General features: G+C 40.5%; 2 protein-coding genes across 2 annotated transcripts in view; both read right to left on the reverse strand.

Moving 5' to 3' along the window:
- Window positions 1-8,924, reverse strand: part of XK (X-linked Kx blood group antigen, Kell and VPS13A binding protein) — a 55,773-nt gene extending 46,849 nt beyond the window's left edge. Inside the window, exon 1 of the mRNA XM_061136090.1 lies at window positions 8,620-8,924. Within this exon, the coding sequence (XP_060992073.1) occupies window positions 8,620-8,864 (245 nt within the window). The 5' untranslated portion in view covers window positions 8,865-8,924. The remainder of the gene's footprint in view (window positions 1-8,619) is intronic.
- Window positions 8,925-18,226: 9,302 nt separating this feature from the next.
- The window catches only part of LANCL3 (LanC like family member 3), a 104,967-nt gene continuing 101,984 nt past the window's right edge, over window positions 18,227-21,209 (reverse strand). The window contains exon 5 of the mRNA XM_061136417.1: window positions 18,227-19,975. Coding sequence (XP_060992400.1) covers window positions 19,816-19,975 — 160 coding nt within the window. The 3' untranslated portion in view covers window positions 18,227-19,815. The remainder of the gene's footprint in view (window positions 19,976-21,209) is intronic.

Below are 21,209 nucleotides of genomic sequence, written 5' to 3' on the forward strand. Positions count from 1 at the left end.
ATGATCATCAGAGGCAGACGGGATCCTGTCTTTTCTCAGTTACCCCACTTTCACTTAGCCTGATTCTCAAAGCCTTGACTTGGTTACTCTGGACTGCAACTCCACCCCTACCCCACCACTAAAATCATCCTCTCTAAGGACCAGTTGTGAGCACACAGTCTTCTTGAGGCCCTCCTGTAGGCCTCAAGAAACTGACCATTGTCTTTATTCTCAAGTACGTAATGAATGTGGATGCACTTTGCTAAGTGCTTTGGGGAATGCAAAGATAGTTGCATACCACTGTCTCATTCAGACATGTACATAATCTAAACCAAAAAATGGGACCTAATTAATATAAGTAATATTGATATAACACTTTCAGCATGAACCACGTTGAGAGGTGACGCCAAAGGCCACTAAGGCAAGGAAACCAAGTAAAGAATGGCATGGGAAGTGGTTCAGGCTCCAGAGCTCCAGAAAAACATTCCATTTCCCTTCCTGACATTTATTAGCTGTGCAGCCTTGGACATGTCTTTTAACCCAAGTTCTGTCCCTGAATTACAAAGCAAAGATAAGACCTACTTTGCCACACTGTCATGGAGATAATGCAGTATATGGGGGTGTGCGTGTGTGCGTGTGCATGTATATACAACACCCACCCCCACACACATATTATATATATATATGCACATATACTTTTTCCTAGAGCCAACAGATGCCCCAAATCACTTCAGTTTAAAACAGCAGCTGTGGTTGGGAGATCCCCCAGCACAGAGCAGCCTCCCACCTAGAAATTCCCCTGGAAGACCACATTACCTATTTCTGCTCTCTTAAACCTTTTCAGAACAGGACTAAAGTCAATCATGCCTGGAAGCCTGCCAACTGTCTTATCTATGGCGTTTCAAGCTTGCTCGAGGATGGAGCCTGAACCAGTCACCTTTCTAAACTGATAGAGCAGCTGGCTTTTAAAACTGGATTTTCTTCTATAGATAATAATATGAATAGCGAAGAGAGGAAGAGTACTGATATATACAATTTACACACACACACACACACACTTACAAGTGGATTGAGGGATTGATAGAGGGATGGACAGACATGTGAAATAAAACGTTAACTGTAGAATCTAGGTGGCAAGTACTTGGTTGTTCCTTGTACAATTCTTTCAAGTTGTCTTCTGTATGTTCAAAAATTTTCATAACAAGATATTGGGGAAAATGTTTTTTTCCTAGTAATAAAAAATGTTCATGGCTTTAGGTTTCAAAATTGTTAAAGGACATTTTTCCCAAATGTGCATTTTTATAACAACCTTATAATGCTGCCAGAAGATTTTATGGCTTCATTTATTTTATTGAGTGTTATTAACTTTGTACTCTCACCTGGAGGCAACCAAGGAAATGAGAATACATGCATAATTCGAAATACTAAAGTAAAACCTGATATAAGAAAGGAAATGCAGGAACTTCTTTCTTTAGTGAGTACAAAATGGATATATTTTGTGATTATCTTTGTTCATTTGTTCCTGGGAGAAAAAGAGGTACACAGTAGTGTGTTTGCGCAAGGGGGTGGGAAGGGGTGGGGAGGGAGAGGCAACTGTCTGCTACATTTTGTCCACTGGGGTCACGGATACTTTAATATAGTAGTTGTGTCTGACACTTTGCAACCCATGGACTGCTTAGTCCATGGGATTCTCCAGGCCAGAATACTGGAGTGGGTAGCCTTTTCCCTTCTCCAGGGGATCTTCCCAACCCAGGGATCGAACCCAGACCTCCCACATTGCAGGCACATTCTTTACCAGCTGAGCCACAAGGGAAGCCCAAGAATACTGGAGTGGGTAGCCTATCCCTTCTCCAGCGGATCTTTCCGATCCAGGAATCAAACTGGGGTCTCCTGCATTGCAGGCAGATTCTTAGCAACTGAGCTATAAGGAAAGCCCCAATATATTACATGAAAACATGTAAAACAATGTGGATCAACTTGTTTAGCTGAAAACAATGAAGTTCAAGGTTTTGAGCTAAGTCTAGCTGATCCAACTGATTCTTCTCTGAGGAAAAACTCAGATCTATGACTGTATAAGGCCTTGTAACTTGACACAGTTGGACCACTGACCACAAGCACCAGAAGACAGAATAAACTGACCATTGTCTTTATTCTCAAGTACGTAATGAATGTGGATGCACTTTGCTAAGTGCTTTGGGGAATGCAAAGATAGTTGCATACCACTGTCTCATTCAGACATGTACATAATCGAAACCAAAAAATGGGACCTAATTAATATAAGTAATATTGATATAACACTTTCAGTTTGTAAGATATTTCTCATAGATTAACTCACTTAGAAAGAAAGGCTACTACAAAAATTTGAATCATACCATTATTTTTAATGGCAAAGTTCTGGGAAAACTCTAAAGGTCCCTAAACAAAACAATGATTAAATAAATCCTAATATGTATATTCAATGAAATATTATCCAGTCCTTAAAACTGACAGTATACACATATATATACTGACATACAAAAATTTTTTATCATATTTGGTAAGCAAAAGGAGTAATGTATTACAATGGAAAATACATAGAAAATTCCATTTTTAATAAAAAGAAAATTACATATATATATGGATACACACACATATACACATAAACAGTGGAGTGCTTCAGCTGGCTCATACTGACTCATGAGACAGTTAAATGGTTAGGAATTTTGTGAGGCAGTTTTCAAACAACTCAGTAGCTTGAAATAGGCCACAATGGAAATCTTTAAATCACAGAAATCAGCAAAGACTGCAAATCAGGGTCTTCCTTCCCACATCCCCTCCGTCCCCCTAGATGGTTCATGGTTTACCAGCTTAATGACTGTAAAAATATTAGTGAGGATATAAAACAAAATATTAAGAATTGTTCTCTTTAGTCAAATTAGAGCTTTTAAATTTTTTAAATTGTGCTTATCTGTTTTCTGCCCTTCTGTCGTTCCAACAACAAATATGTTTTACCTGAATAGTAAAATCAAGCTCAGAATTTTTAATGACAAACAAGAAATGAAACAACAGCACATATTAAGAGCTGAATGAATAAAATGAAGGTCCAGTGGAAAAAGCAAGTCTCTGGATGCTGAGAAGGCTGTGTTTAATGGAAAGTATTTGCAGAATTATAGACAAATGAGACTTCTTTGTTTACAGTGGAAATGAAGGAAGGTCCCAGAATAAACTAATCACAGAAGTGGCCCTGAAACCCAGGTGTGTGTGTGAGTGGCTCAGTCATGTCTGACTCTTTGCAACCCCATGGACTGCAGGTCACCAGGCTCCTCTGTCCATGGAATTCTCCAGGCAAGAATACTGGAGTGGGTTGCCACTTCCTTCTCTGGGAAACCCAGGTGTGCCCCCCTGCAATTCACTGTTTTTCTCAACAAATAAAAATCTTAGCACAGAAGTTTACATGTAGTAGGTATTGAATGAATTTGTGAAAGGCCCTAAGACTTCTACTATTTGCCACTACTGGTTAAGAAAACTGATAAGAAACACTCTACTATTCTTTCTGGGATTCTGCAAGACTCATCCAATTACTCCAAATGTTTTTGTTTTGTTTTACTTGAGAAGTTGCCTAAATGTAGCCATAAATTAAGTATTTTCATCACAATCATTCAAGGTAGTTTTTCAGTTTGACCAAGGGTTGGCAAACATTTTGTGTATTTACAAAGAGTAAATATTTCAGGCTTTGCAGGTCATGGTCTCTATTGCAACTACTCAACTCTGCCACTGTAATGCAAAAGCAGCCACAGACAACACAAAAGTGAACGGGCATGCCTGTGTTCCAATAAAACTTTACAAACACAGGCAGTAAGGGGATTTCAATGTGGGGCATGGTTTGCTGATCCCTAATGTAGGTAATCAGGAGGTTGATCCTTTTTTATTTTCATTTTATCCCATTTTCAAACATCATAATGGAAGCACTTTATTAATTAGCTGAAACCATGCATGTTGGCGTCTGCATAAATAATCTGTGGTACCAGAGACCCTCTGAGGTAGTTACTAAAAACACATTTTCAAAAGAAATACTGATTATGATTTCCTCTATGCCACGTTATCTTCCTATGACATACATGCTCTGTGAAGCTACGCAAGAACCAAACTGGTTAAATAGAAAGCTCCCTGTGACTTCTGAAAAGCCACTTGCGTAATCTCACTGAGCCTCAATTCTCAACTGTAAAAAAAGATAATGACAGTTAGCTCACAATATTTTACAGTGCATGGAATTATATACTGTATGTGAAAGCACTTTGCAAGCAACAACAAAAAAGCTATTCATATTTAGGCTATCATTATTTTTTAAAGTCTTCTCAAAGTTTACAAAAGAAAGAAATACTATGGTATTTTGCAATGTTTTTCATTGCAATGAATCATTTTGCAATGGTCTGTCAAAAATACTAGACTCACAGATCCAGAGAACACACTAGTGGTTACCAATAGAGAGCAGGAAGGGAGAAAGGCAATACAGGGGTAGGAGATTAAGAGGTACAAACTCAGGTATAAAATAAGCTACAAGAATATACTGTACAACATGGGGAATATAGCCAATATTTTATAATAATAACTATAAATGGGGCATTACCTTTAAAATTGTGAGTCACCATATTGTACAACTGTAACATATAACAATGTACATCAACTATACTTAAATTAAAAAAATTACTAGAACTTCTTAGCTTTTATTTTATAAACCTAGATTTTTAGGTACCATTTCCCCTTCATTATACCACTAAATTCCTTCATTATACCACTAAATAAGAATGGGGGCAAATTCCTTGAACCTGTAACTCATTTATATTTATTCCTTCTCACAATTAATTTATAAAATGAACATAATTGTAAAAGAATGAGAAACAAATTTTGTTTGTTGTTAAGAGGTGCTTTCCCCCCCACTCTGGTTTTCCAGAATGTCTATTATCATTCACAATAAGATTGCCCTTATAACAGAAAAACAGAAATTCAAGACATTATTTAATGTTCCTATCATTCCAACCTAGCCTTCATGAGGAAACAATTCTTCAAACTGCAACCACAGTTTTAAATATGAGGCTGATATAAATGAAACATGGTGCTCTCCCAAAGCCTCCCTACATGAAAGGAGGAGCAAGGCCTAGTCTGTAGTGTTTAGTCCACCATCATCACAATGTAATGAAATGCGACTGAACTGAGTGAATCCAAAACCAACACCTCACCTAAAAAGAACAGAAGTTTGGCTAGTTAGCACCAATCCCAAATTAAAGAGAGCTAAACTTTCCCCAAACAGTTTTAAAATATTACTAAGTCCAATCGATAAGAAGGGCAGAGAGACTCTCCTGTGCTTGGGGAAAATAATTTTGATCTTTATGTAAAGCTGACATCTTAGAGTTAGAATAAAATCAAACAGCAGGAAGAACTTTCAATAAGATATTAAGTCATGCTAACACACAACATCAAATTGCTTTTCTTTTCATCTGGAAGATAAGAGGCTTGGAACCACATTTTGTGTATCTCAGCATGGTTCCAGCATCTTCTTAAAGAAAGCTGCGCTAGAATGAGTGCCCTTGTTGAAGGAAGTAGATTGTTTGTTCCTTTTTTTATGTGTTATTCTGTTTTTTCCCCCAAAGCACAATGACCTATTCAGAATTTTCTGGAAATACGTCTCTTTACAGTGTTGAAACTTTATATGTATATATCAGTTGAGAAGTTATCGCTCCAAAGCACCAAACTTTTTCTTTTTTTAAATAAAGTTAAAATATTTTTACTGTAAAAACCGAAAAATGTAGACAAATATAAGAGTAAATGATGTACTTTTCTATATTTTTCAGAAAAAAATGAAAACTGCCCATCATCCTGAAATTACCACTCTTAACAACTTGGTACATTTCTCTGAGCTTAGGTCTATGTGTGCCAACCTGTTTTTATACATACTATTATGTCATTAGCTTTGTCTTGGGTCACTCAGTACTTAGTAACATTTTAAATGCTAGTACTGATAGGGTATTCTCATTTACCAAGATGGCAATTGAGGTTGTGTTTTTTCAATTTTGCCAAGATGACCAAACTTTCTTAAGATGGAACTATAGATAAAACACACTCCACACTCCTCAGACTTCTTTCACATAATTAAGCCAATTCCACTTGTTAGAAGCCTTGTGAATGTAGTGTGGGGTCTCATTTTCCTCATCTGTAAAATGGGAACAGTTATATCTACTTCATGGTGAGGAGTCAATGAACTGAGAGATATAAACACCTACCTACATTTAGCACAAGAAGCATTTAAGAACTGCCAGTTGGAGAAGGAAATGGCAACCCACTCCAGTATTCTTGCCTGGAGAATCTCATGGACGGAGGAGCCTGGTGGGCTACAGTCCATGGGGTCGCAAAGAGTCGGATATGACTGAGCGACTTCACTTTCACTTTCACTTTCACCCCTCAGCTGAGAAGACTTTCAGCTCTTGTGTTTGCTATTGATTGTTTTCTTGAGTTCTCAAAGACCTGTGACCATATTTTTTTTAAGTTGCCTGTTTTCTAATTGCATCACTTTACACACTGTTGTCTAATAATATGTGGTATTTAGAATGCCTTCTTAATTATTTTGAGCAGCCATTGCCTGTATTTTCGAGAGCACCTCCTTGGTTTTCTTACATGAACTCATCTGACAGGGAAATGCAGCTTTTTTGTTTGCCCTCTCCGCATACTGGACCGTCTGAGTCAGTGTTCTAACTAATCCCTGATGGTCTCTGAGCTACTGTTCTACCAGACTCAGTAGTTATGTGCTTCAGGAATTTTTCAGTAGAATTGGTCCTATTAGGAGACTCTTGGTGTCACCTTTGTTATCTTAAAAGCTGGTCCCTTTGCTGAGGCTCTTAATTTTTTGAAAACTTGACTCTATTTCAGCTGAAAATTGGCAAGGCTATTTAAAAAATTCAGGGAAGCCATTTAAGAAATTGAAAAGTAATCGCAAACAACATTGGGTAGTTGTGACTTTCAGTTCTGTATCAGTTGAATTTTTGTGCTCTTTTCCCTGTGTACGTGGTGGTTCTATTTTTCTCCAATAAAACTTTTTATTTAAAAAAAAAAGAACTGCCAGTTTCCCTATCTCTGTCACTTTACTTACATAGCATGGGCAATGAACTTTCTTTTCACAAGATGGAGCTAAGAAATGATGAGTGCCTTGTCCAAGTAGAGCACATTGATCCTACTGAGTGGGCAAACAATCAGGTCGCTGCGGCCTACTTGGCCAAGGAGGACTCGCTCCTTCTATGGCCCCAGGTTGCAGGGCTTTTAAAATTCCCCTCACTTTCTTTCTCTCTCTCTGTTCTCCCCCCACCCCCAACTCTTCCCTTGCTCTCATGAGGTTGGTAGCAACTTCTTACTCCCGCCAGAGCACCTGTTTCTCTTCCTCTGTAGGAGTCTGTGGCTTTCCAGGCTGGGAAACTTGTTCACCAGGTTTATTCTGATACTATGTAAACTACAAGTCAGTATTCTGAGTGTCAGCTGGGATGACTGTCTCTAATATGAAATGCAAAGTTTTATAATAGGGCCCTGTAAAATCTATTTTACTACTCGACTGTGTGTGTATATAGGGCTCTGTAAAATCTATTTTGCTACTCGAATGTGTGTGTGTGGTATGTTGGTGGGGGAGATATTTTGCTGTGTGTGTGTGTGTGATGTGTTGGTTGGGGAGATATTTCCTGGTAGGAAAGATTCCCAGCTGGCTGAATTTTCTGGCAGCTGAGTGTCTGGCCTTTCTACCTCTTCCCTTTTCTCTCCCACCTATATCTAAACTTCATTATTATAAATTTGTTTCTAATCCAGAGAGAAACCCTTCGTTTCGCTTTTCCTACAGAGATGAGAGGTTTCAAAACAACGCATTTTAAACTCTCTTTATGGTCCTCGGATAAACCAAACTCTACTTCATTGCCAGAAAATTTTTAACTTGCTTTGTGTTCCTAAATTTCCAGAAATGTCACTAATAGTTTTTTCTTTTTCTCTCTCTCTCTTTACGCACAGCAAGAGTTGGGGTCTCCGTGGCACTTGTGTTCCAGCTTCATCGGCTAAGTTTACAAGTTAGGCAGGGCCCTGAAGACGTTTCCACTCCGCTCCCCACCCCCCGCCCTCCCCCTCCATGTTTCCACATCGGACAGAAAAGACGGATGCGTGGATTTGTAGGGTCGTGTATAAGAATTACATAAGTTAATATTTGTGACCGAGCTCAGAACAGCGCCGAGTACAGTCCACTCCACGTGTTTGTTCAATTTCAATTCAATTCAATCAACTGTGCCCACTTCGATTCTAACGGCCATTCAGAACCCCCTTCCTAAGGCCCCGTCGCGACCCGAGCTCATCCTGCCGGAGCCCACCAGGTCGCGGGGAGGGTGGAGGGGCCCGAACTGGCCCTTTCCCGTTGGTCAGATTCAGTCGACTGTCGGCAATTTCCAACGCTAGCCCCTAACAGGAAGGCGGTACGCCCCGGCTCCATTCCCACGCTCCCAGGTTCCTGTCGCATTCCTGTGACAGGGACGGTGGCGGAGCGGAGGAGCCGGGCGGGCCGGCCTGGGCCCCCGTCCCCGACCCCGGCCGCCGGCCCCCTCCCCCGGGAGGCCCGGCCCCCGCCGCCGGGGGTCCCGCACGCACCTGAAGAGGGGCCCGAGCTGCAGCAGGTGCAGCAGCAGCACGAGCGGCCGGTCGCGGGTGAAGTCGCGGTGCACGAAGAGCAGCGTGAGCTGCACCAGGGCGCAGGGCAGCAGCGAGAAAAGCAGCGTCAGCGCCTGCCACATGCCGTCCCCGCCCGAGCGGTAGGTGCTGCTCAGGTACAGCGCCGCCGACGTCTCGGCCACGAACAGGAACACGGACGCCAGCACCGAGCCCGGGAATTTCATCTCCGCGCGTCAGCGGCGCGCACCGGCGGCGGACGCGGTGGCGGTGGCGGTGGCGGTGGCGGTGGCGGCGGCGGCTGCCCCGGGGGCTCCCGGCATGCCCGGCCCCAACTGCTCCCGCGCTCTGCGCTGCCCGCCGAGGGCGCGGGGCCCGGGCGCTGGAGCTGGGCCTGGGGGCGAGCGACCCGGCGGGGCTGGGGCGGGGCGCGCGGCCGGGGCGGGACACGCCCACGCGCACCGAGCGCCGCCCGCGCGCCTCAGCGCCCGTCGCGTCTCTGCGGCGACGAGCCGCGGGCGGGCCGCGAACCCGCGCCCGGCGACCACCCGCGCCGAGCCGCACCGGAGGCGGCGGGCCCCGCCGGCCCCGCGCGCAGCCGCTGGGTCCTAAAGCCCCTTGGTCGACGCTTCTGTGGGAAACCTTCACATCCCTTCAAAACCCTGCAGCCCCGCGGGACCCGGAATTGGGATCAGGATGCCTTTCCAGCCCGGGCTCTGTTTTCTGGACCTCAATAACGCCGAATCCCTCAAAGGATCAGCGTTTCCGGTCACTTAAAAAAAATAAGCAGAGCCCGCAGATGCTTTTCAAAGTGCAAGTATATCGTGACGCACCCGGAATGTACCTTTTCACCCGACCAAGTCTGAAGCATTGCTTCCAAGTGAAAGAGCATCATGGTAATCCCTAAGAGCTAACGCTTTCCTTCCCAGAAAACCTGCTTTCGAAAATATTGATATATTCCTCCATAACTGACCAATTCAGCCCGCTGAAGACCAAGACCTAATAAGGAAACGATTTTCTAGGCCACGCCATACCTCCCTCTGCTTGCTGCTGTGTGCCAGCCCCAAGACTAACACAATGGCCTTTCACTCACTGGATCGGTGACAGCCTTCTGGACATTAGGATGGGCTCAGCCCCCCCTCCCTCTGTCGCTCAAGAGCTTGAGCCTTCATTAAATCTCTACAACTCTGTTCCACAAGAGATTGGACTTGAATAATTCTGAGATCCCTTTCCCCACTGAAATTAGGTGATTTCATCCATCTTCAGGCATTTCTGGCATTTTTCTATTTAGGAATATGATGGCAACACAAATAGAATGTGAAGATTCAAGAGGAATCAAGACAAAATATGTAGAGAGAGAACATGAAGGACTGTTTTTCTTCAAAATTCCCATTTCTTCAAAATGCCTCTTCTGTGGCATGGGAAAATCTATTTATAAGTGTTAAGGGGAGGTAGTCAGCCCATAGCTGAGAAGTGCCAGACCCATTCTCTAAAAGGATTACTAATATCTATTTATAGCACCCAGCGGGTCATCATGTTCTGGATCAAGATACACACAGGGTCACAAGTACAGAATAGGCAGCCACACTCCATAAAGTATTCATTTGATATTTTATTTGACACCATCTTAACTTTTAAAGGAAAAATTAACTTGTAGCTTAAAATTATGTTAGAGCACACTCAATATTTAGCATTAGATTTTATTTTTAAGGCAAAGGATTATCACAGGTTTTATATTAAGTAGACTGTACATAAACAGGCAGGGGGTGATAAGCCAATAAATAACATTGCTTTCAACACTATAGAGTCCAGTTTATGGCCTATTATTTTCTAACAGTACAAAACTAATACAGAAAATACATTTGGAAAGATCACAGTGTTTAGAACATTGTATAACAGCAGTTTTAAAGACAGTAAGGTGCATCTCTAAGCTTCTGACTCAACCCTGCTTCCAGAGAATTCATTATACCATGCACTGGCTTGTAAGCAAATCCCCCACGCGAAGGGGAGGCGACATCAACTGACCTGTAGCACTTCCCCCGCCAGGAACAACCAATAACAAAAGCTAAAATCCGATGAGCATTGATTGGCAAGTTGATCCTGTTCCGCCAGGCACCAGCTAACTTGCCCCAGTGACCGTGTCTTTGTGTATTAAGTGTTTGCCATTTTGTCCTTGAGAATAATGTATGCATTCGAGCTTGTGATTGCTAGTTTCTCTGTCAAATACCTAAATGGATTGTGACTAAAGATCAATTGAATGTCATGTATTGCATTATACTTTCTTGCTCTGACTGAAATACCCATTATTTTCTTGAAATATTAAGTACACAATAACAGACTTCTAGAAAGTGGTTTTTTTTGGCATAATAATATGTAATATACCAGAATACTTGAGAATTTGGTTTTACTATAAAATACAGTACTACAACATTTTGTGATATAGCAAAATATCTGACACAATGTTCTGCTCTAAATTTAGATGTAACTGCTACAAATATGTCTTTGAAAGCGCCTCAAAGTACCCCTAAAGGAATATAATAATTAGCAATAGGTTGTAGAACCTGTTTTTGGCAAAAAGAAAAAAAGGCATTTTTGAATAAGTCTCTCATTTTGTGTGCAATGCTTTCAAAATTTTAGTTATATACAACATATAACTGGTGTTGGATTTAATGCTATTAGAAATTAGGCTTTTAAAGTCATAATAACCTGTGTTATTTGGTGTATTTTAAAATAAATTTATGTTTTTGACTCTGCATGTGTGCTGAGGCAAATGCATTGTAAAAAGAGTACAATTTTATTAATACTACTAATTTATTGAGCAGTTCTTCAAAATCCAGTAATATCTTAAATCATGCATGCATGTGAAATCACTTCAGTCATGTCTGACTCTTTGCAACCCCATGGACTGTAGCCCACCAGGCTCCTCTTTCCATGGGATTCTCCAGGCAAAAATACTGGAATGGGTTGCCATGCTCCCCTCCAGGGGATCTTCCCCACCCAGGGATTGAACCCAAGTCTCTTGAATTATAGTATGTATTCATTCCTAAATACAGTTAGGAGTAAGCAGTTCTATTCTATTGACAGATTATTCTTTTGTATCCCCCCAAATAATCAAGGAATTACACTAGTTTACTAGTGAATGTGAAATGTAGCATTTAGAGAGGTGAGCTTTTTTCTCCAATGATACAATCATATTTCTGTAAGTATCATGAATTGTGTAAAATCTTTTTGGTGAAGTAACTTCTATTCACTTTGGAAATGCACATTCCAAAACTAGCACATGGTGTTTGACTATTCTCTAGTACATGGCTTTGCAACCAAGTGACTTCCTCTAATAATTGGATTCTACTACAAAATCCATTTGAAAAATGTTAATTTAGCGCCATTAAATCCATGAAACTAATTCAGACTTCCCTTCCAAGTAGAGCTCCCCCAGATGTTCAAAATTGGGAAGGCTGTTACCTTTTTAGAAAATGGACTGCTCTTCCGAAATCACAGATTCTAAAACCAAACTTTTGCACTTAGAATGTTCCCCTTCTACATCTGGAAAGTCTACATAAAACCTCATGGGATATAATCTTCATTTTCAAGAGCAAAGGGATTATACTGCTACTAGAGTCTTCAGAAGACATCTCTAATATTGAAATACTAAAGTCTTAAAAAAAAGGAGGCAAAATGAATCATTTAATCTTATTTAAATACATCCACATAGAAGAGTTACTACAGTCAACTTGGGCCAAATTCAGCGGCAGAAGTTATTTAATTGGTAATTGCCACTTAAGCACAGATCGTAAAACAAAACTTATAGGGGCAGCATCAGACTTCCCACTTAAACAAAGGCAAAAAGATCACTTGCTGAAGGTTGACAGTTGTCAAGTATAGTGTATATCTTCTTCAAGCTGATCGCTAAGTCACAACTACTTCACACACTTTACAGTAACAGTACACATTAAAGCAAGTAGAGGAACAGCACACACAAAATATTTTTAAAGAAAGTATTAGCAGAAACAGTACTACTCTACTTATGAAACTGTATTCTATGTTTACACATATACACGTTCTGATGTTTCTCCCCTCATCTTGGTAGAGCTCATCATTTCTGAAAGAATGAAAGGAAGGTATGTATTGGGGTACTTTCTGAAGATCTGTGTCCACGTGTGAGACATTATAGCCATCTGCTGGTTTCAACTTAGTAGGTGGTTCTAGAACAAGAAGACATATCTTAGCTCTTGGGTGATTCTGAATACAAAGAATAAGTAGAGATAGGCTCCAAAGAGAATTGAGAAGGAAGGGAAGACACAAAGTTCTTCTCATGCAGAGACCTTGTGGCAATTTCCAGAATTCTTTTTCCCAGAAGTGTACTAAAGAATGACCTTACATCTTTGTGAGGGCAAGATACTTAGTAGGGATTAATAGTCAGGGATATTGTTCTGGTATCTTTAATGTGATGTGGGGAGGGGGAGGGTGTTAAAACACCTCTGCAGAAAAATAAATATTATAAGCATACCATAAACATATGATGCCAGACTAACCATGTTTTTACAGCGGTAGCTGGGTTAACAGCCACCATCCGGAGGTGGAACCTTATAAACACAGAACTCAACAGCTGCACACTGGTTTCTTTACCCAGAAGAGTTTTTTCGGAGTCTATGACATGTTAGCATACCATGTAAATCTCCAAAAAGGGGATAAAAGAATAGAACTTCCCTAGTAAACTCCGGGAGTTGGTGATGGACAGGGAGGCCTGGCGTGCTGCGATTCATGGGGTCGCAAAGAGTCGGACACGACTGAGTGACTGAACTGAACTGAACTGATTTCATCACCGAATCTATTTTTTCACAGGGCAGCTCTTGGTCCTAGTGTCCTGCACATGGAGAAACACTGCAGTACTCAAGTAACATGCAGTGTTTGGTTTCCGTTTTCTCTTATAACAACAAAAGCACACATGCACTCTAGAAGGATCTTCTCAGTCCTGAGGGACAGCAGTGCGATGCTAGCCCTACTGTCCAATGCAACAGCCAATCCACATGTGGCTCTTGAGCACTTGAAATGTGGCCAGTCTGATTGGAGGTGTACAATAAGTGTCCAACACACACCAGGTTTTTAAAAGTTAATACCCCAAAATGTTAAATATCTCATTAATAACTATATTGATTACATGTTGAAATGATAGTATTTTGGGGAGGCTGAGTTGAATCAACTGCACCATTAAAATTAATTTCACCCTTTCTTTTGCGTTTTTAATGGAGCTACTAGAAAATGTTAAAACTACATATGTGGCTCACACTTGCGGCTCTGTTTGTGAAACTCACATCCGTTCTCATCTACGAGATGGCTACTAACGCCTTTAACCCGGCAGCAGAAGTTTTATGAAAGTGATTGCTTAAGATAGACACTTGAATATAACTAGGGCCCTCATTAATTTTATGCTAATTGATTAGAGAGCAGTTAACACACCATGAAGAGCCACTCATTAATCAGTTTATGCTTGCATATATCTGTTCACTCAGATACATCTAAGAGCTAAATGTTGGGTTTTATTTCATATGTGATTTTCATTGTAATCAGTCTCACTCTCTTACATACACACATGCAACACAGACAGACACGCACACAAACTATTTTCTATACAGACTAAGAAAAGCCAAACAAGAAACAGGAAGTCCTTGCAAACTGTGTTTTCAGAGAGTGTGACAGTCAAGCCTCGTGTATCTTTTCTCCCTTTCTCTCTCTCCTTCCTGAATATTCTACATGGAGAAAAAAGGCAAGAAAACAAAGGACCATCTGCTTTTTAAACCATGCTATTCACCACCACCACCCCTCCCCACAAAGAATAAAAACATGGATGATTTGGTTTTCATTTCAAAGGATTTTTTCAAATTCAGTTCAGAGGGGTAATGGGTTCACAAAGGCCAAAGAAGGTGCAGGAAGTTCTGCAGATAAGAGACTTTGACATTTATGGAGAAGTCCATGTGCAAATGACAAGGTTCAGGACTTTAAAGAAAATAAAAACAAATATATTTTTCACCCCAAAGGCATCATCCATCAGGCCTCAGTTCATTAGCACTTGCAATTAAAGAAACAAGGAGAGAGAGGGCACCCCTAGTATGAGATTTATGATCATGTGGGAGGTCCAGATATTTAATGTAGCATGAACTTTGTTGTTGTTGTTTTTCAAGAGCAGTACAAATAAATTGACCAGGTTTCTTTATGGAGGAGAGGCAGGATAAACGCAGTCACCCTCCTCCTCTCGTGAACAGGTGTACCCGGGGTGGGCTATCTCAGACTGCAGAATGGGCCAGACTCCTGCTGCTGCTGACCTGAGGTCAGCCCTTCCATCTGGAGGGGACTCCAGCCTTCCTGGGCCTGGAGCTCTTAGCTACCAACTGACATGGATGGAAGAGATAAGGAGAAAGCTGCCTTCTCAGGCAAAAGGTCACATGATTAAGCAGACACAGTAAAAAAAAAAAAAAAAACCCACAACAACAACAAATCAGAATGTACTATTTAAAGAGAAGGAGGACAAGAAGTTGCTGGATCAGGGGTGGTATGGGACTAGAGGTCCCAGGAAGCAATAAAACCCATGAGTAAGAGGACTGGTTTTTAGCAGCACTAAACGTGCCTCCACAACTCACACTGAGATACTAAGCTTTCTCCCACCCAATCTTTGCCTGCCTTCTCATTGGCTTTCCTTGCCAAGCTTATGCCATAATCACCCAGCCTTGGTGAATATAAGGCTTAGTCATTTTGCTCTTGATTTAGGATAGTGCTGAATAAATAACCCAGGCCCCCAAAGGAAGGCCTTCTATGCCATGAGAGTATATTTCTACCACTCTATGTCATGCAATACTGAGGCCTGAATTAAAGTGCAAACCAGACTCAACTCCAAATTACCTTATCCCTCAGTTCATGCTTGCTCTGCAGACCTAACCGGTAGCTCCTTTTCTTGAGTTACTGGCACTGTAATCCTTTGTTTCCAGAGAGCAAAATAAATATTTGCCTTAAAAGGAGTTCCCTCTGAGCCAGCCTATTCCTACATGCTCAGCCCAGTGAATCAGAACTTTTTGAGGCACAAATGCTATTGACAGGACTGGTTCTAGAATATAAAAAACATACTTTGTTTTTACCCAGCAAGTGATCCAGATTCTGAGCACTGCATCATAAGGAGATTCCATTTGGCTGAAATGCTCACTTGAAGTCATAATTGAGCATGATTTTCTATGCTCTTAGTAGGTACTTAAAATATAGCTTCCCTTTTATACATATAAAGGACCTGCCTATTATAAAACTCCCTTGCATGCATGTTCAGTCGCTTCAGTCATGTCTGACTCTTTCTGACCCTGTGAACTGTAGACCACCAGGTTCCTTGGTCTATGGGATTCTCCTGGCAAGAATGCTAGAGAGGGTTGCAGTGTCCTCCTTCAGGGGATCTTTTCAACCCAGGGATCAAATCTGCATCTTCTGCATTGCAGGCAAATTCTTTACTGCTGAGCCACCGGGGAAGCCCATAAAATTCTCTTATATCCATTTTATCATTGACCACCCTGTGAGGTGGAGCACAGGATGGTGATGATTATAGTGGCCCATGGAGCAAGGGTTTAAAATTTCCAAAATAGGGCTCTTTGCATTACTGATTTTTTTTTCCTTTAAATCATTGTTCCCTTAAATGGTAATAAATCACAAACATATTTATTGCACTAAAATTTTTGAGATTTGCTCTCTACAGAAGTTGAACAATTTGAGCACAATCTTGATTAAAATCTTAAATGTGTCAAAGAAAGTTAAAGATCCAAATTGCCACGGAAAAGTTCAAATTTAGGATGTGCCAAGAAAATGACTGTTTCTCGAGTTATCAGAGAGTAAATACTATTATCTTAATAGAATAGTCAATTACCTAAAGAAGCACAGTGGAATATGCTGTCAAACCTCTGTTCTCCATTACCAATTTACAAATGGAAAAAATGTGATTAGGTAAAATAACAATACATTGGGGAGGTGTGAAAGAGAAGGTACATAATTGTGTTAATGAAACAAAACACATAGAGTTGAAATATTTTCTGATGCCTCCTGTTTGCCAAGTATTGGGTTGGCCAAAAAGTTCAAAAACCCACGTGAACTTTTTGGCCAACCCAGTATTAACGCAGTCTCTCCCATTGTTGAGAGGTTCTTTCAATCTATCCTCAAATATTTCCACAGTTACCTTCAAAATTTATAATTATTCATGCCCACATACAGTAAATAATATTAAAGTAATGCTAGTGGTGGTGAAAATACCCTTGTAGCCTTCAAGAGGTGACACCCTTTAGCATTATTCAAAAAAGACGGTTATTACATAGACGGGAACACATTGGTTAGTTAAATAAGAAGTGACATGCCATACTTTTCTCCAGCAACACTCAAGTGTCTCTTTCCCCCTTCTTGGGAAAACAAGATAGAAGAGGACCTTCCCAAACCCATAATTCTACTTTCTCAGGAAAATGAAAACTTTCCACAGGTTTAAGTGCTAAATAAGTTTATCTTTGTCTTTAATTTACTGAGGCGTCAATTCATAAAGACACAAACATGGCCTCTTCTTGGATTTGACACACAAAAAGGTTGTCTTTTGACAACGACAACACAGTTACCCTACTGGACCTCCAAAGGGTGGGTGAGCAGAAATGTGTCCAGTTTTTCTGAAGTTCCTAGAAATGAAACCGGCATGTCGAGCTAGATTACCACTTTTTAGACCTCAGGTTTAGGTCTTAAGGATGAAGGGTGGAAGGATCAGCAAACAGAAACAGAAGCTAACTTCTAGGGTATTTTGTTCATTGTTGTATCCCCAGGTTCTAGTCTAGAATATGGAATAAATACATATGGGAAGTGAAACCCTGAATCCAAATCCTTATTCTGCTCCTTTCTAACTATGAGACTTTGAATCAGTTACGTAAATCACCTTGAAGGGTTGCTGGATGATGAAAAAAAGCATGCGTTCCTAAAGCCCTGTATATTGAATGCTTATTATTGTCAGCCTATAGGGGTCAAATGAAATGAATTTACATCCAAATGGTGAAAAGCAGGTACCACTATCACTTCAAAAGGAGACTACTGTGTAGAAGGCATTTTGTCTTAAGGCTTTCTGAGAGGTCCTTGACCATTCAATTCTTGAAAGAACATCTAGAACCCAACTTTGGCAGTCACCTGCAAGCGACTATTTATGTGGTACTGCCCCAATCTGAGTATCTTCAAAGATGAACTGAGGCCAATTTTATATACTTACATCTGAGGATGGGAAAAGGAAACAATGAGCTGAAAAGGTACATGCTTTTCAAAACCACTTTGTCTTAGCTTGCTCTGATGAATGCACACATAAACAAAGTCATAAAATATATGAAGACAGTTCTTACCGTTCTTCAGTCCCAGATTCTTTGAGAATCTTGTAAGTGCTAGAGATCTTCTTTCCAGAAAAAAGTGTGCATGCACACGTGCGCACGCGCGCGTGCACACACACACACACACACACATTTTTAGGCAACAGAGTATTCCCCAACTCCTCCTAAAGTTCATCTATAAATTAAGAAGTGGGAAGTACTGAACGAAGTAACTGCTTACATTTACATGAGGACAGATGTATTGTCGTTGTTCAGTCGCTCAATCATGTCCAACTCTTTGCGACCCTATAGACTGTAGCCCGCCAGGCTCCTCTGTCCACGGAATTTCCCAGGCAAGAATACTGGAGTGGGTTGCCATTTCCTTCTCTGGATGTATATATACATCTATCCCCATGTAAACCAAAGTGCCTATTGATACATATATATTCTACATCTATCATATATATCCAAATACTTAATGACTATTTAAATAACTGTTAAATCTTACAATGCATTCAATTTCCTCCTCATTCTGATATATGAAATTGCCAGTGACCAAACTCTAGGAAACGGATAGACTCGTGTTCTGAGTATTGAAGTGACAGATGCTCCCAGTGTTCTGGAAACCACTATTTACTTGAAATAGTTTTACAGCTTCTGATAGTTTTACAGCTTCTATGTGTTTACAGCAGGGCCGAATTTAATGACAGCTTGGCTCAATGGATATTGTAGACAAATTCTAGTGGAGCCTGTGTCTTGGAGGATATGATGATCAGCTGGGGAGTTCACGCATATCTTAATCTAATAGTATAAAATTAAGCAATGTTCTTTTCATAATCACTGGTCCCTTTCTAGGCCAATGTGTGTCCCAGGGGACACAGTATTCCACCCAAGGCAGAAACAACCCACCTCCTTGGTGTTTACCCTCATCTTTGAGATGAGTGATTTTCGCCACAAGTATATTTTATAGTTCAGCTAATAGCTTCATTGAGATTACATAGGCATTTAAAAAATTCCTAACAATAGACAGTTCATAGCTTATGCTTCAAATTGAGAAAAACACTTGACAGCAACACCTGCTATGGTATTTGCTAGCCTGTGAAATTTGCTATTCTAACTGAGCTTTTGGAAAGAAGAAGGAACCAGGAAAAGATACTCTCTAAGGCCTAAGGGAACTTGGACTTTGGGGCTTGAAACTAAGTTATGGTATGCTTTCTTTAAAGTGCCCAGGGTAATGATAAAAATAGAGATTCATAGGCAAATTTCCCCATTCATTAAAAATCATGAATTTCAGTAAGTAAAGGCAAAGGACAACCAAGAGTTTCCCTTTTTGTCCTTTGGCAACCTGACCCATCCCTCCTAGCAGTTTTCAGCTGGGCAATGACTTTAGTTTGCTGATGGTCTTTATTTCTGAATTTAGGGGTGGAGGGCACCCATAAGTGGTCAAATTCTCTCTCCAACTGCAAAGCTATTTTTGGCATTTCATTGCCATAATCCACATCTCAGTGTTGGTTTAAGTGAGATAGGTGATTTTTCTTTCCCTTTTTCCTCGGATCTCTGGTGTCACATCCATTCCCTGAACTATTCCATCTCTAGGGGTTTTAGAATAGTTGTAGTGTCTTTATGTTTGCAGGTTCTCACACTGTTCTCCCTTCAACCTGGAATCATGTTGCCTTCTTCACCTGCCTGCTCCCTTCCTTCCTTCTGGCGGCAATGTTAAGGCTCATGGTTGTGATACCATTGAATGTGGCTTATGTGGAAAATGCCTCAGGTAGTAGGCTCAGGAAATCTCGGGAACCTTCTGCAGGGCCATGATGGGACATGGAGCCTTCTAAACAAAGACGCTGAAGAGAGGGAACTCAGCCTGGTTGGGCTGCAGCAGATCGATCAGAAAGCACACGGTCCCGGAGAAGCCTTCATACAAGCTGTATATACTTTCAAGGACCCGGGAACCAGCCTTGAATTCCTCCGTAAATAAAAATTCAGCAAACCTAAGAGAAGAAGAAGAAGATATGAACAGTTTTCATATGTCTCCATATTATTGACCCTGGGTTGCTTCATCCTCCTCTCTGATAAGTTCAAGTTTTAGCAGCATTCTCTTTCCAGATGTATATAAGATTTTAAGAAGACTTTCTTCTCTGTTAAGAAATGGAGACACATTATGCCATTGTGTATGTTCATAGCCTAGGTTGGCAAGCAAATTTGACTATTTTTGGCATTTGCAAAGCAAAGCACTTTCTGAGGATTTCATTCCTTCTGCCATCCAATAATTGAAAGCAAAAAAGACAGATAAGTAGCCATACTTTTATTTATCTTGAATAGAAGCAAGCTGATATATGCCTGTGCCTTTAAAAAAAAGTAAATATGCTGTGTGTCTGCAGGCATATTATTTCCAACCTAGGTTTCATTTATATGTGACAGAGAGCAGAGACTATGAAAATAAATGGGCAAGATATTATACAATCTCTGCTTTGGGCAAACAAAAGAATAAGATGAATGGGAAAAGGCAAGCAACACTTTATAATCATGACATCAAACAGCAAACTTAGCTACAAGATAGATTATTTTTAGGACATCTGCCTTAAAAACAAACCACTGATCTCTAACTTCTCAATGAGAGATCTTTTTTTCTTTTACCTGTATTTGTCACAAAGCCTATTCAAATCATTTCTAACGAGTACCATTTTTAGTAGTTTACAGGTTTTACAGTGCTGTTACCTCTTTACAGACTTGCTCTACTGATTCCCATCAACAACAAAAATAATTACTTGTTCAGAGGCTAGAGCTCATAGGTCGAAAAGGCCTGACAGCTGATTCTGCCCTAAATTTAGATTATTGCTACTACATAGGGGGTCCTATGAAGAGTAATTACTTCTTTGATCTTTTTCAGGCTCTTGGAATTATTGACAGTAGCTTAAAATAAATGAGCAGGAAACATATTGCAATTTTGTTTCGGCTAATTTTTCTCTCAACTGTTTTCCTGAATATGCAACAATTTTTAATAGAAGTCAAAATTTTAAACAGTAGAATAATGATTCATCTTAAGAGTTAATTCAAAATGTGTAATTACACACCAAAACTTCCTGGTATAGCTACCTTTTTAGTGTTCTGTATCATTTGGCAATCTCATTATCAGAAAAAAAAAGTCTCCATATACATAAAGTAAAATACACAGGATTTCCAAGGAAATTAATTATATTAAAGTACAGTTAGCAAAATTTTTTA

This window comes from Dama dama, chromosome X, assembly GCF_033118175.1.
Source record: "Dama dama isolate Ldn47 chromosome X, ASM3311817v1, whole genome shotgun sequence".
In the NCBI taxonomy this organism is placed as follows: domain Eukaryota; kingdom Metazoa; phylum Chordata; class Mammalia; order Artiodactyla; family Cervidae; genus Dama; species Dama dama.